Source organism: Colletotrichum spaethianum (assembly GCF_022836535.1).
Source record: "Colletotrichum spaethianum MAFF 239500 DNA, contig63, whole genome shotgun sequence".
Classification (NCBI taxonomy): domain Eukaryota; kingdom Fungi; phylum Ascomycota; class Sordariomycetes; order Glomerellales; family Glomerellaceae; genus Colletotrichum; species Colletotrichum spaethianum.
The window spans coordinates 79,908-94,696 of NW_026054833.1; the positions used below are offsets into that span (position 1 = coordinate 79,908).

A 14,789-nucleotide genomic window follows, 5' to 3' on the forward strand; every position below is an offset into this window, starting at 1 on the left:
TACACTATGTAGTGTACATACCTGGTAGAGAAAAGCAGGACTGGGGAAGGGTGGAGGACGGCTCATCTGAATCTCGGCTCTTGGTTGCGTCTCAATTGCGCGGTGGGACGGGTCTTCTCCATCTCCAGAGAACCCCGTATACCTGTACTATGTACCATGTAGTACTCGTCCGAGACTGAATAATCCCATCCCCCACAGCCACACACAGCCAAGGCCACGGCCGACGGGTGTGTTTGGACGAGAGTGATCTGGCCTTCATCTGTGGGAGATGATGCGGTGATTTGAGCGAGCGAGCGAGGTGGATAACGGGAGAACGGTGTATGCTACATAGTACAGTGTCTGGCTCTGGCTCTGGCTATGCCTCGTGTGAGTTGCAGTATGGCAGATGAGGCAATGTGACGGGCAGAGGCCACGTTGCCGTGTGTTTTTTTTTTTGCCCTGGATAGGGATGAAGGACGGGACGGACGAACATGAAGCTGACGATACTCCGAACATTGCATGCAAGGAGGGGAGAGAGACACTCCCTCCTTCACTCCCTCCCTCACTCCCTCCTTCACTCACTCCCTCACTCACTCACTACTCACTACTCACTCTCACTCAGTAATCAAGGCGGAGACGCTGCTGAGATGAGACCGCTCCGAGTGCAAAGACACCCGAGAGAGAGAGAGAGAGAGAAACCCAGTGAGCACATGCGGGCGGATCGTCGACACCCCCTGCCTGACAGCCTGTCAGTTGACGCGCTGTGCCAATCGCTAGCCCAAGAGCGTAGCGTAGTGTAGTGTACATAGTAATGGGGCGTAGCTCCAATGCCGAGCGCCAGCAGCATCGTGAACCCCCTACATTAGCACCAGCCATCGCTGGGTGGGCGATGAGGGGGACGTACCTGTACTTGTGCGTACAGATATCACCACGGCTAGCTGGCTGGTGAAAGTTGAAAGCGAAAGTACCTCAACCTCGTGCCCCTTTCGAAACGCCGGGTCATGTCACTCAGGAACCGCCAACCTGGGGGGCGCAAACGCCAAAGCTTGGCCAACTGGTCCGAAGAGCGTTTCCATGCATCTTAGCGCAGCCTCCCGCACCTGTTCCCCTGGCTGCGCGGTTTAGCGTTTGCCAATGGCTTTTTTTTTCTTTTTTTCTCTAATTTGTTGTTCGATGTTCTTCTCCTACGCCGTTTCCCTGCCTCGGTTGTATGCATATTCCAGTCTAGATAGTTCTTGGGAGGGTTCGTGTGTTTTACCTAGTTTACATAGTATCGAGCGCAGTAATCAAGATAGTTGGCCCTCACTCAACTGCCGTTAGCCATCTTCGCGGGGTTGGCCGGGTGTCGTTACCCCTATCCATCATCGTCATCGACTTCTTCTCCCGCATCCGGACGTAGAGTTGCTCCCCACCGCCCACCGGGGACTCTCCATGCTGACTCCTCCGTCCTCGAAACAAGTCGAAAGCTTGCGGTGGTTCAATGACCGCGACGAGGCACCTGCGCTGCGTTGCACGAGAACAAAAACCACCGTCGACGCACCCGAGCCACGGCCAGTTGGTTCCCCTTGCTTGCCTGCCGTCCGTCCGAGTCCGACTGCACGGGAAAGAAACTCAGAGACACACCAGAGAGGAACTACAGCCTGCAGGGAGGCTAAACAACACTATCAACTCCAAGCCTGCCACCAAGAGACTCTCTTGTCAGTTGTGCAGGAAAGGAACCCCCCCCCGAGACCCTTGGGAGGATCCCCATGCTCATTTGAAACTGGCCTGGGCGTCAGCCTCTCCACCCAATCGCTCGCTCGCCCATCCTCATCCCGATCCTCGTCTCTTCCCACACGGCCAAACCAATACGGGTACAATACATACAATACAATACAACACCGACGCAGCAAGGGACTCGCGTACTGTACAGAGTGCCATAATAATTCTCCTCCTCCTACTTGCAACTTCCCGGTCCAGCTGGTGGTACCGGTAGCTCCATCCCGGCACCAGCAGAAGCATCCCTCCCACATCAGCACCACCACCACCACCACCACCACCACCACCACCACCAACAACAACATATCCACAGTCCGCGTCTTGCTCCATCAATTCTTTTCGCCCGTCCGTCTATCCGCTCCATCCACCTCAGATCACCATATCCACGCCCGCCCATCCCACTTTTGCTCCTCGTCCAACCCACCGCCAGCTCTGCCGACCTCGACCCCCGACTTCGACCCCGACCTAGACCTCGACCTCTCGTCCCTCCTCATCGACGCTGCTGCACATCTCTCCTTACCGCACCTCACCTCGCATCTCCAAGCGTCGTCATCTCTCTCCCCCGGGACGCATCGCCCCAACCTCCGCACCGACGTCGTTCTTTTTGACACTCCCGACGAACGAGCCCTCGGCGCAAAGCCGCCTCGCCCCCTGCTCCCGTCCTTGAGCTCGAGCTTCCACCTCCCTCTCTTTTTGTTCAATGTCGCTCCTCTGAACCCCCTCCTCTGCCGTTTCCCTCTTTTCTCGGCCAAGCTTTCTGTCCCCTTCTTTTTCGTCCCAATCCCTCCGCGGGCACCCGACTCTCTCGACTTCGACCTCAACCCCAACCTCATCTCGTAGCGTCCAGTGTCCTTTCCCACCTTTGGATTTCGGGCCACGAAGCCTCGCATCGCCCTTCGAAAGCAGCCTCCGCACAACCTTGATCCCCCCCTGCTCGACTCCAACCACTATCGTCTGCGCGTCGAAGCCGCACCCTCGTCCGCTACTGTTCGCCGCAACCTGAATTGGCCTGGCTGAGCCGGCCGCCAGGTCCAATCTCCCTCGTCGATTTCGAGCTCCCTTGTCTTCGAAGCCGACCACCATTCGACAGACCCCTTTGCGACCACCTCCCATCGCTCCCTGCGATTGCGCGCGACCACCGCCCACCATGGTCAAGCTCATAACGCCCTCCTTTGCGCCGCGGCGGCCCTCGAGCTTCCTGCGCTACGCCGCCGTCGTCATCTTCGTCGTCGCCCTCTTCTACTACTTCGACCCGCGATACCCCAGAGTGCCGATGACGCATCTGCAATCAGAGAAGCCCGAGCAGACGCCGCAGACTCCGAACCCAGTCCCACCACCTACCCATGCCGACGGGTCCGAGAAGCCCATTCCCCAGCCCGAGTCGACGCCCATACTACCGCCCGTCCACGATGACGCCGCCAAGCCCGCAGCGGGAGACTCCAGACCCCCCTCCGCCACCGCCGCCGCTGGCGGCTCGTCGAAGGAGCACCCCATTGACACTCTGATCAAGGAGGCCGACGAGACGTTTGAAAACATGCTCAAGAAGGAGTCCAAGACGCTGACCGCCGCCGCCAAGGCCTACCGCGAGCGTCGCGGTCGCCACCCGCCGCCGGGCTTCGACGCCTGGTTCCAGTTCGCCCAGGACCGCAAGGCCGTCATCGTCGAGGACTTCTTCGACCAGATCTACCACGACCTGCAGCCCTTTTGGGGCGTCGAGGCCTCGCGCATCCGCAAGGAGGCCGCCGAGTGGGAGATGGTGATCAAGGTGCGCAAGGGCCGCGCCACCCGCACGAGCGACTGGTTCTGGACCATCCACTGGACCAACATGATCAAGACCATTGAGAACCTGCTGCCCGACATGGACATCGCGCTGAACCCCATGGACGAGCCGCGCATGGTGGTGCCGTACGAGGACATGGAGCAGTATTTAAGGGACGCCGCCCTGACACATAGCATGCCGGAGCCGAAACAGGTCATGAACACATTCCAGGCGCTGCCTAGCAACAAGAAGGAACTCGACCGCAACGTCAAGGTCCTGAGCAAGCACTGGGACAAGGTTACGAGTACGTGGCTGCTTTTGCCCCCTCCCTTCCCCCATCCACAATATGGATCAACTTTAACTCCGGCACCCTCTACAGAACAGTACTGGCTCATTGCCCGCCGCGGCTGCCCCCCGACAGCCCGGCCCGGTTGGCCAAGACGCAAAGAGAGTTCAACAGCCCGCCGACGATCTCGACGAAATACGCCAAGGAGCACATGCGCGACGGGTTCGTCTCCAACTACACGCTGTCGACGCAGCTGTGCCACCAGCCCGACCTACAGGGCCTCAACGGCATCTTCATCGAGCCCCTCAGCACGTCGGCGACGCCCGTGCTGTTCCCCATGTTCGGCGGGTCCAAGCTGGCCGTCAACAACGAGATCCTCCTGCCGGCGGCCATGTACTGGACCGAGGAGGAGCGCTTCAGCGGCGGCGGGTACCACGGCGGGGCCTGGGCCGACAAGAAGGACTCGGTCATCTGGCGCGGCGTCGCGACGGGCGGGCGCAACCGCGTCGACAACTGGCAGGGGTTTCAGCGGCACCGGTTCGTGGCCATGAACAACGCGACCAAGGTCGCGGCCGCCGAGGGGGCACGGCGGACCCCGTCAACTTCTCGCTGCCGGACAAGATGTACAGCCTCGCGGCGCAGGCGGTGGGCGGGCTCGCCGACTGGATCCGGTCGTGGGCCGACGTGGGCTTCACGGACCTCATGTGCGAGCCCGAGGGCAAGGGCGGCACGTGCAACTACACGAGCCCGCACTTTAACCTCACCGAGAGCGTCATGCTCACCGACATGTACGACTCCAAGTACCTCCCGGACATTGACGGCAACAGCTTCTCGGGCCGGTACCTCGCGTTCCTCGGCAGCACGAGCCTGCCCATCAAGGCGACGCTGTGGCGCGAGTGGCACGACAGCCGGCTCGTGGCGTGGAAGCACTTTGTGCCGATGGACAGCCGGTTCGGGGACTACTACGGCATCATGGAGTACTTTTTGGGGTACGGCGACGACAAGCCCGGGCACGACGCCGAGGCGGAGAAGATCGCCATGGCCGGCAAGGCGTGGGCCGAGAAGGCGCTGCGCAAGGAGGACATGCAGATCTACACGCTGCGGCTGCTCCTCGAGTACGCGCGCGTGACGGACGAGAGGAGGGAGAGGATGGGGTGGGTGGACGACCTGCTGGCCGAGCAGACGTCGACATGACTTTGAGGGAAATGGCGAGGATACCAACCACACACACCGCGGGGCGCGGCAATCTCGGGCATTGGCGTTATGGGAGTTTGTTCGGCCGAGGCACACGGTTCTCTTTTGTTTTCTTTGCGTGTGTGGAGGCCTCGTCTACGTATACCATTTGGGCTCTCGAACTGGGAGGGGAAAAAAAGTCGAGAGCATGAAATCGTCACAGGTACATTGTACAACACAGTTTAGCAGCAATAGCAATATTCAGCAACGTCTAGCACGTCACGTCTCGTCACGGGTGATACTCCCGGTGAAGCAATTGTTGGGAGGAAGTGAGGCTGTCGTGAGTTTGCTGGACACACTGGCACACGTTGCTGGCGGGATGGGATTCAACGTGGACGGCTACCGCCGCTCGGAGAGCAGTGTCCAGCGTCGGCGAGCCGAGGAGGAAGGCCGCCCAAAGCCGACGGCATGGCGGAGGAGCCAAGCGAGACCGGGTCTGGTGACATCCATCGGAAACCGCGACACCGACACGGTTTGGCCAATGTCGGGATTACGATCCGACACTCTTGCTTCGTGACTTTCTCCCCCGTATGCCGGGTGAGGTCATTGGGCGATCCTGAAGGGGCGCCCACGAGTCAAGAGGCGAGGCGGCCTTGGCCATTACGCGATGGGAAAGACGGTTCCGAGACTCGAGCAAGCCTCCGTTTTACGTAAAGCCAGGGAGAGCCCTTGCTCCGGGATCGAGGAGGACCTGGAAGGTACGATTTTGCAAGTGCCGAGTTGATGTCTGTGCAGAGGACCTTTGCAGTAAGTGTTTTTCTCCGGCGCCAACTCTCGTGCGTGCATGTGTTTGTGTTTGTGCTCCTCCGGTTTGCGCCGGGCAAAGACGAGGACGGCGGGCGAGAGGCGTCATGGGACCTGGAGCCCCCGATATTGATTGATAACAGGAATCGAACAGTAACGGGATCGAGGGCGTCGTGGTTGTCGACGGCTGGAGATTGTCGTGTGTGAGTGGTCCGCGGCGGATGGGCGGTCTGGTCTAGTCCGATGCGGCGAATCTGATGTAAGAGGGATGAGATGAGATGAGGCGCATACACTAGGTGGCATGGCATTGGCGAGTGGGTACGGTGAGGGCGGGGGCCTGGAAAGCCGTGGACCACCCCCCCCCCCTGGTGGAGGGCCTCAAAAGCACGCAGAGGTGGGCCGCCGGCACCTGTGGCACACTGGCACACGCTGCCACACGGGCGCTGGGAGACAGTGAGTGTGCTGCTGGGGCCGATAAGCGATAAACCGAGCGATAAGGCAAGTCGCGTATCGGGAGAAAGGCGCGAACCTCGAGAAATCGACACTCTTCGAAAATGACGGATGACACGCCCGTCGAGGAAACGAAGAGACGGAGAGAGAGAGAACAAGAGGCCAGCCGTGATGGGGTGGGTGGTGTGCTCCCCCCCCTCCTCCTCAACAAAAATCGAAAAGGATAGAAGACAAATAACAGAAAAAAACTCCTCATTGACCCGAGTCCGGCCGGAGTGATTTGGTCAAGCGTAATGCCCCTTCGCGTCGCCCTGCCATTAGGGAACATCGCCAGACTCGCGGGCGGCGGACGGGGGGACGGGGGGGGGGACACGGGGCCCTTTAAATAATGCCTCGCGCTGCTGGGCTGGGCTGGCGCTCCTCGTCTCCGGCGCCCACCTGCCGTTAAGTGGCACAGCTCCGAGTGCGCCAGGCCCCTAAGCGCAGGTGCTCCAGCGGAGGGGCCCCACGCCGACGACGCGCCGCTGGTGCTGCTGCTGCGAACGTCGCACGGGGGTATCGGGGGGGGGCCCACTGATGTTCCCCTAAGTGCAGGTCTACCCGCGGTGGGCACTACCTACTGTATCTTCCGGGGGGGGGGGGGGGGGGGGGGTTCAGGGGTCCGCACGCTGGAACGCTGGTGTCATGGCCGTGTCGCCGCCGCCGTCGTCTCCGACACAAGTACCTTCCCGTAATATCTCTGCGGAGAGGTACATGAGGGGCAGCTCCGAGGACAGCAAGATACTGCTATGTACTTTTATCCATTGTTACGCTAAAGACGAAAAGAAAATACCCCGCCATCCCGCCCAGCGCAACACAGCATAGCGCAGCACAGCTTCCCGCCTGCCACTTGCGCCCATCCCACGGCCCACGGAACCTCGTGTCTGGAATGCGCGAATCGACGGAAACGAGGAGGACACGCTTCTCGCTGCGTCTCGGCGGCCCTCCGCAACCGCCATGAGCCGAGTCAAGCCCCGGTTTCCTCTCGTTGCTGTGCTGCGCGGTGGCTCTACCTTGCTTGGTCTCATTGGCCTCGATTCATCCCAGCTTCCGGGACTGGCAGTCGTGGCCCTCGTCCTTCCCCCGGGCCTTGCTTGGGATGCCGCGGGAAAGGAGGAAAAAAAAAAGGCTTTTAACATACCTCGATCGCCCACCCCGACTTCCGTGTCCTCCTCCTTCTTCTTCTTCTTCTTCTTCTTCTACTACTACTACTACTACTACTACTTCTCTACTTCCAACTCTCTCGCCAGCTTCTTGCTTCTCTCTTTTCTCCCTTCTCCATCCTCTCCTAGCCTCCCGTCTGCCGCTTCCGCCACGTCTTCCCTCTTGATCTAGGTAGAGCCAACGTCAGCTCTCAGCAAATACCACCACCGCCTCATCCAGTCAGCACCCCGGCGGCGCATCGCAATCATGCACACATCAATGGTCAAGTCCAAGTTCCTCAGCAACCCCGAGGACCTCGGCGTCGTTGCCGTCGGTTTCTCCGGCGGTCAGGTAAGCTCCAGCTCCTCCTCCTCCTCCTCTTCTTCAGCTTGCGAGCTCCCCCCAACAACACCGCTGACGCCCGCGACCGCAGTGCAAGCCCGGCGTCGACGCCGCCCCCAAGGCCCTCATCGAGAGCGGCCTGCTCACGCAGCTCCGCGACGAGCTCGGCTACAAGCTGCACGGCGACGACGAGGTGCACCTCTACACGGACCTCGTGCCGGCCGAGGACCCGCCCTACCGCAACATGAAGAACCCCAAGGCCGTGTCGTCGGTGACGCAGCGCATCGCCGACCAGGTCTACCAGCAGTCGCGCCTCGGCCGCCTGACGCTGACGCTCGGCGGCGACCACAGCATCGCCATCGGCACCATTGCCGGCTCCGCAAAGGCCACGCGCGAGCGCCTCGGCCGCGACATCGCCGTCATCTGGGTCGACGCCCACGCCGACATCAACACCCCCGAGACGAGCGACAGCGGCAACATCCACGGCATGCCCGTCGCCTTCGTCACCGGCCTCGCCAAGGAGGACAAGCCCGACTACTTTGGTTGGCTGCGCGACGAGCACATGCTCAGCCTCAAGAAGCTCGTCTACATTGGCCTGCGCGACGTCGACGCCGGCGAGAAGCGCATCCTGCGCGAGAACGGCGTCAAGGCCTTTAGCATGTTTGACATTGACAGGTACGGTTGACCCCCTCCCTCCCCCTCCCCCTTCTTCGGGGCGTCTCCGGGAGCCCGCCACTGACACCAAAAAAAAAAGATACGGCATCGGCCGCGTCATGGAGATGGCGCTCGCGCACATTGGCACCGACACGCCGATCCACCTGTCGTTCGACGTGGACGCGCTGGACCCCATGTGGGCGCCGTCGACGGGCACGCCGGTGCGCGGCGGCCTGACGCTGCGCGAGGGCGACTACATTTGCGAGTGCGTGCATGAGACGGGCAGCCTCGTGGCGCTCGACCTCGTCGAGGTCAACCCGTCGCTGGCGGCCGACCAGGAGGGCGCGGCGTCCGAGACGGTGAGGGCGGGCTGCTCGCTGGTGCGCTGCGCCCTGGGCGAGTCGTTGCTGTGAGTGTGAGGTGTCGATATCGGGGACGGTTGGAGGCGGCGTAGGAGCACAACCAGGAGCACGGGGTCTTGCGAGGAACGGAAAAAGTACACACAGAGACACGAGTCGGAGGCGGGATCGATTCGGCGCACGGTCCGGGACTGCATGGGACGGCCGGGGATAGATGAGCCACGGGGACCGTCCGAGAGAGGGCGGCCCAGCTTCTACATGAATAATACCAAAGCAAATGTTCACTTACGCCTGCCCGCCTTCTTTTTCTTCAACAAGCACCCGTGTTATGCAGGGCCAGGGGGGGAGGGGGAGGTCATCTTCACAGTTCTGCATGTCTGCATGTCTGCATATCTTCAAGCAGGGCTGGCCGCTGACACGTGTTGGAAGGAGCGGTGACGGCAGCCGGCGGCTCGGGTGCGTCCCGGCGGTGGGGGGGAAAAGGCGGGTCGAGCCATCGGGGCCGGCGCGGGTGCCTGACAGCTGCGGGAGGGCCCCACTGCAGATAGGCCAGGTCCTCCGCCGCGTCGGGTGGGTTGGGTAGCGAGTGAGTCGCTGGCGCTGGCGCTGGCGCGGGCGGGCCTTTGTCGCCCAGCCATCGACATTTCCGCGATGCGACAGAGGGGGACCGAAGCAAATGGGCGACGCTCGTTCGCCCAGCCTCCTCGAATCGAGGGTTCCGACGATGCCGCCGGAGCAAAAGCAACGCGATCGCGTCAGGGTTTGATTTTGGGTTTTTTGGGCGGTTTCTTTTCCTCGCGTCGAGCGTTGTATTTGATTGCTGCATTCTGCCTGTTATATATGTACGGGTGTCGATCTCGAGAATCGAGCAGCCAAACCACACAGCTGCGCTTCAAAGATTTTGTCGCAATTTGGGAATGCAACGCTGCCATCCCGGGCCGAGTCTCTTTTGAATCGTTTCGGAGGTTTCTTTCCAATCTTCTACTGCGACTTCCCACCACCGTCACCTACCGCAAACTCTGGCCCCTCGACGCGCCTCAACGCGTTCGAACATCTGCGATTCCATCATCCCACCAACAACCTAGCGAAATCATACCTCGATCTCATCGCAACATCTCTCGCGGTCGGCGCATCCCCCCCCGCCTCGGACGAATCGCGGAACCACGCAGCGCCCAACACGAGCATTGCAGCGCACATCTCACCGCCGCTCCCAAGCCGCCAGCTCAGTCGCAACCCAAGCAAAGCACCCAACCGTGGTAAACTTGGCCGTCTCGGTGGGGAGCGTCTCACCGACAAACGCAAAGCAGGGCGAGACGCAATCGAGCAAACCACCATCGCGGGTTTCGTGTTGTTTCTGTCCCCGGCTCTCGTCGCAGCCCGACGGCACCAGACCTCGCGGACAACAATAGAGACCAGGGGGTCTGCAGCACGCCGCATCGTATTTGGCACCTTTGACGTGGCATACGCCAAACCCAAACCCAAACCCGAACCCGAACCACCCCGGGCCCGAGGCGCATTGTACACCTGCAGTAGACTCCCGTCACCACCGCCCAAACATCAACAACACCAACAAACACGCCGCCCAGCCATCCACCAATCGTCGCGCCGGCCCCCCGAGTCCGAGCCCGAGCCCACGACACCACAGCGCCCCTCCCCTCCTCTTCTTCCCAATTAAACTCCAGGGGCCGCTCCCGTTGCCGCGCCTGCCACGCTGACAGGACGAACGAGAAGAGACGGAAAGACTGCAAACCCCCCTCCCCTCACCGGACGAATTGCAGACTGGAAAAATCACCAGTTTAATCCATACATTCGTCCGTCGTTGGCGCTACTGCTGCTGGGCGTCCTCTGTACCTGCTTTTCTCTTTTTTTCCCGGCCCAACATACGGCGCGCATCGAACTTCCTCCCCCACCAGCGAATCCCGAACACGCCGCCCAACAGCCACTGACGGAGCCGGCGTTGCCCGCTGCGCGTAATCGTAATCGTGCATCTTTGGGCTGCGACGGTCGGACGACTCGGCGGCGATAGCTTCCACGCCCCCCCAGCCTTGTGCCGCCTCACTCCCTCGCCTTGTCTCGCCTTTTCTTGCGCGACCCCAGCCCGGACCGGCCCAGCCTTATCGCGCACTTCTCTCGACTTCCATTACCTACAGGGCCCCCCCCCCCCCCCCGCCCCGAGCGGATCGACTCGACGCCACGATCTCGTTGGGTTTCTGGAGCGACGGTTTAAATACCCCCCGCGAGGCACCCGGTCACGATTGCGATAAGCGATTGACGGTTCCGATTACGACCACGATCTAGACGCATCATCCACCGGGTCCAACCTCACGACCGCGAACACATCCCGCCGTCACCAACAGCCCATCTCCAAACCCGAACCGAGCCGCACGGCAGATAACCCCCACGACACCGCCCGCCATGGTGGCCTCCACGGTGACGGACAGCTCCTACTACGAGCGCCGGGTCGTCGAGCGCGTCCACCGCTACCAGTGGCCCGGCATCCAGCTCAACCTCTGGATCCTCATCATGCTCGTCGCATCCTGCCTCATCATCGGCGTCTTTGCCTCCTTCATCGACATCCAGAACCAGCTCCTGCTGCCGATACCATGGTACGTCCTCGCCGCCGTCCTCGCCGCCGTCCGTCTCGGGGCGGACTGAACCCGGCGACATTGACTAACACGCCCGTCCAGGTACTTCCCCTACTACATCACCGTCGCCTCCCTCGTCATCCTCTTCGTCGGCCTCCTCCTCTGGCTCGTCTACCAGCGCCGCCTGCTGCCCGCCATCGTCATGATCGGCGCCTTCATCCTCTTCATCCTGTGGTTCGTCGGCCTCGTCGTCGTGAGCATCCAGCTCTGGGGGCCCGACGGCTCCGTCTCGAGCAACTGCAACCTCGCCGTCTTCAACCGCAGCCCCACCGGCCAGAGCCTCGACACCCTCGCCTGGCTGGAGCAGCGGAGCATATGTGAGTTTTTTTTTGTTTTTTTTGCGTTGCGTTGCGTGTATTTTTCCGGTGATGAAGGAGTGCTGACTGTGCGTGTAGGCCAAGCGTGGCAGGCGGTGTTTTCGTTTGCCCTTGTTGGCGCCATTTTCCTGCTGTGGATCATGGTCATGGCGTATCAGGTGTTTGCAAATTCATGATGAGGGCTGCGAGGGGAGTGTTCCTGGCCATCTGGCGCGTCTGTGGTAATTTTGGTGCATATTTGCAACCGAGTGAATATTTTCCGATTCCAAGCATCTATTTACCAGCTATGAAATAATACAATCACGATATCAAGCAAGTCAAAACCAGTCCAAGGTGAAGCTCAAGACTAGGTTACTTGGCGGTTGGGGCGCAACGTTATGTGGGGAATTCATTCCATGGCTTGTTGTACAGACTTGATTTGGTGCCACCCTTGCTTTTTGCTCCTCTGATGCCTTCCTCAATCCGTCCTGCTGTTTGCAATTATGCTCCTGCGTCTTGTAACAGTAGAGGTACGTTTGACTGCCATCCGTACGGCAATCCTCATCAACGTTTTCATCATCCCAGCACGCCCTACCACTACTTTTATCACACTGGATTCAAGCCATAACGTGAGTAGAGGGCATATATGGTATGGAGAAACGCCTATTCAAATTATGAAATCAGGGCTGCGACTTATACCGTTGACGTAGTTAGCCCTGACGGACAGCCACCACCCGCGATGGCTCCTTCACACAGGGGCGACTGGGCAGAGACAGTGATTGCATGTTGTGACAGAGCGGCGATGGCGACGATGGATTTAGTAAGCATTGTTGCGTGTCTTGTGAGCGTTCTATTGGGCTATAAGTGTGTTTGGGGAGGTGGTTCATTTCAAGCTGGCTGCAACAGTGAAAGAGACGACTTCTGGATGATTTGACCGATGGTTGTGGATCTCGGAAACAACTAAAGTCAAGAATCAAAGAACCGCACACACAGGTTTTTCATCCAACAGAAGCTGAATCTCAGGTTACTAGCCTTTGACTGGTTAAGATGACGAGTCTTGTTGAAACTGCAACCCCACCAATGATTTTCTGTTCCACGTTAGTTGCGGTTATTGAATAGCCACTAGAAATACCAACAATAGAATTTGACTTTGTACACTAGATAATGGCCAACGGTTATAGCAAGATAGACTGCTATTTCAGGGAAAGCTCACTTGATCATCTACGTGGCTTACGATTTTAATTAATATAGCTGAAACGGGAATATCAATTAGGGAACTAACAAAACCACGTGCGTCATCAAATCAGGAGAGTTTATGATCCTAGATTCCTAGACTCTGGATCGATAACTGAACTCGGTGTGGTGTGAGGTGCGTTGCAAGATGCATCGCGTGAACGGATCAACTTCATGCCCCTCTTGGTTGAGGAGAGACCCATCGCAAGATCTACGCGCTTATTGAGGATACCCAAAGCTCTACAGCGTCTTGGGAACAAGACAGAACAGAAATGTGCGTTGATTACTGCCCTTCAAGACTTTCAAAAATCAGCCCAGGTCCAGCTACAAAGCTGGACCCGGGCTGACTCAAAGAACTGGAACCAAGAGATTGAAGGCGGAAGATCTGGTCGGCGCGCTCACTGGGCTGATTAAACCATGTGTGAATTCCCTAGTCTACCTGCGTGTGTGTGTGTGTCAAGTCAAGGAAGACTAGTAGAAGCTCGCAGATAGAACGACAAGCGCCCTTTGCCCTCAGTAGGGATTATCGCCCCGGCATTGAATATTACAAGAACAACAACGACTTGTCAAGAGTACTCAAGGACAAAAGCCTTTCCCACTGACTTCACTAAAGCTCTGATGGCCCCTCTTCATTATTACCCAACAGTGAGCCTCTCCCTTCCCCGCCCTTTACATTCCGCGAGGGAAAGACAACAATTGTGTTTTCCAGCCGATCCGGTAGCGGGTCTTCCCCGCCAGTGTCCCGAAGCTCGAGATACTCGGACAGGTGGACGTTGAAGGCAAGGCGCAGGATCGTCGAGAACTTGCTACTATACGAAGAGCCTGCGGCGGCTACAGCCCACGTCCCGATCGTAATGGACAAGAAAGTGATTCCCATGGCGACCCCGTAGGCTATCCACAGGGCAGTGGCCGAGTAAATGTAGATATTCTGGTACGCGTGCGTCTCGATGTCGGCTTGGATCGGCTCGGCTGGACTGCCCAATGTTGTCAGTTGATAGTCCCCAGGGCCGATTTCCATAGCATTTTGCATTTTACAGCTCACTCAGCGGGTAACTTACTTCAGTTCGGCTTGCGACATTAGACTCAAGGTGATGTTGCGAAACATTTCCTCCAGGAACGTGGGAATTTCGTGACCGCCTTCTGGTTGATTGCTGGTCTGGTTTTCAAAGAACCCCAAATCTTTTGCCAGAGTTGTCATGCCCACCTGTGTCTGAATGACTTGCGGGGCTCCCTGAGCACCACGATAAATATGTACGCTTCCAACCAGCATGGAGGAGAACGCATTCGTGACCGCTTGGAAGGGGACGCCAACGCCGTTTCTGAACCTCGTTATGTCTTCAAAACTCGACATGGAAGCTATGGTCGGGAACCAAGGGTCGTTTGGCTTGTTCAATGTCGTTACGGTCTTAATGTCCTGGACTCCGGATCGATAATTGAACTCGCTATGGTACGAGGCGCTGTACAAGATGCATCTCGTGAACGAATCGAAAACAAAGTCGGGGTAAGTAAACTGCCCGTTCTTTACGGCAACGTATAAAGAGATCGGGGCATCCCGAGGCCCATGAATATCGTCCCTGGTGGATCCGTTCATATCCGGCTGGAAGGGTGAAAGATCTATGGTTGATCCCGGCATCCAGTACATGTACTGGTAGCAATAACCAGAACCCCAACAAAGTTCGGCTGCTGATTCGGTAACGTTGATGCGTAGCTCGTCATCTGCACCCAAAGCAGAGCACTGGAGGGCTGGGCCTTCGAAATCCAGACTCCAGCTCGCGTTGCTGTGGATGGAAGCCATCGGGATGATCATGCCTGATATAAGGGAGCTTACTGCTGCCCTTCTGACTCCATCACTAGGTCCCGTGTAGCTTG

The 14,789-nt window shown here is 58.8% G+C and overlaps 5 protein-coding genes across 5 annotated transcripts; 4 read left to right on the forward strand and 1 right to left on the reverse strand.

Moving 5' to 3' along the window:
- Positions 1-2,884: 2,884 nt before the first annotated feature.
- ColSpa_12404 (beta-1,2-xylosyltransferase 1) lies at positions 2,885-4,976 on the forward strand (the record flags this gene model as incomplete). Its single annotated transcript, XM_049278616.1, has 3 exons — positions 2,885-3,800; positions 3,881-4,379; positions 4,412-4,976. The coding sequence occupies 3 exons, from the start codon at positions 2,885-2,887 to the stop codon at positions 4,974-4,976; spliced, it is 1,980 nt and encodes a 659-aa protein (XP_049134573.1).
- A 2,229-nt stretch (positions 4,977-7,205) lies between these two features.
- Positions 7,206-7,583, forward strand: ColSpa_12405 (uncharacterized protein; the record flags this gene model as incomplete). The annotated part of the gene is made up of 1 exon (XM_049278617.1): positions 7,206-7,583. The coding sequence occupies one exon, from the start codon at positions 7,206-7,208 to the stop codon at positions 7,581-7,583; it is 378 nt and encodes a 125-aa protein (XP_049134574.1).
- Positions 7,584-7,658: 75 nt separating this feature from the next.
- Positions 7,659-8,800, forward strand: ColSpa_12406 (arginase; the record flags this gene model as incomplete). The annotated part of the gene is made up of 3 exons (XM_049278618.1): positions 7,659-7,742; positions 7,825-8,408; positions 8,488-8,800. 3 exons carry the CDS (start codon positions 7,659-7,661, stop codon positions 8,798-8,800), a joined length of 981 nt encoding a protein of 326 aa, XP_049134575.1.
- Positions 8,801-11,161: 2,361 nt separating this feature from the next.
- On the forward strand, positions 11,162-11,884 carry ColSpa_12407 (uncharacterized protein; the record flags this gene model as incomplete). Its single annotated transcript, XM_049278619.1, has 3 exons — positions 11,162-11,352; positions 11,434-11,708; positions 11,787-11,884. 3 exons carry the CDS (start codon positions 11,162-11,164, stop codon positions 11,882-11,884), a joined length of 564 nt encoding a protein of 187 aa, XP_049134576.1.
- A 1,643-nt stretch (positions 11,885-13,527) lies between these two features.
- Positions 13,528-14,715, reverse strand: ColSpa_12408 (uncharacterized protein; the record flags this gene model as incomplete). The annotated part of the gene is made up of 2 exons (XM_049278620.1): positions 13,528-13,894; positions 13,979-14,715. The coding sequence occupies 2 exons, from the start codon at positions 14,713-14,715 to the stop codon at positions 13,528-13,530; spliced, it is 1,104 nt and encodes a 367-aa protein (XP_049134577.1).
- Between the last annotated feature and the right edge of the window lie 74 nt (positions 14,716-14,789).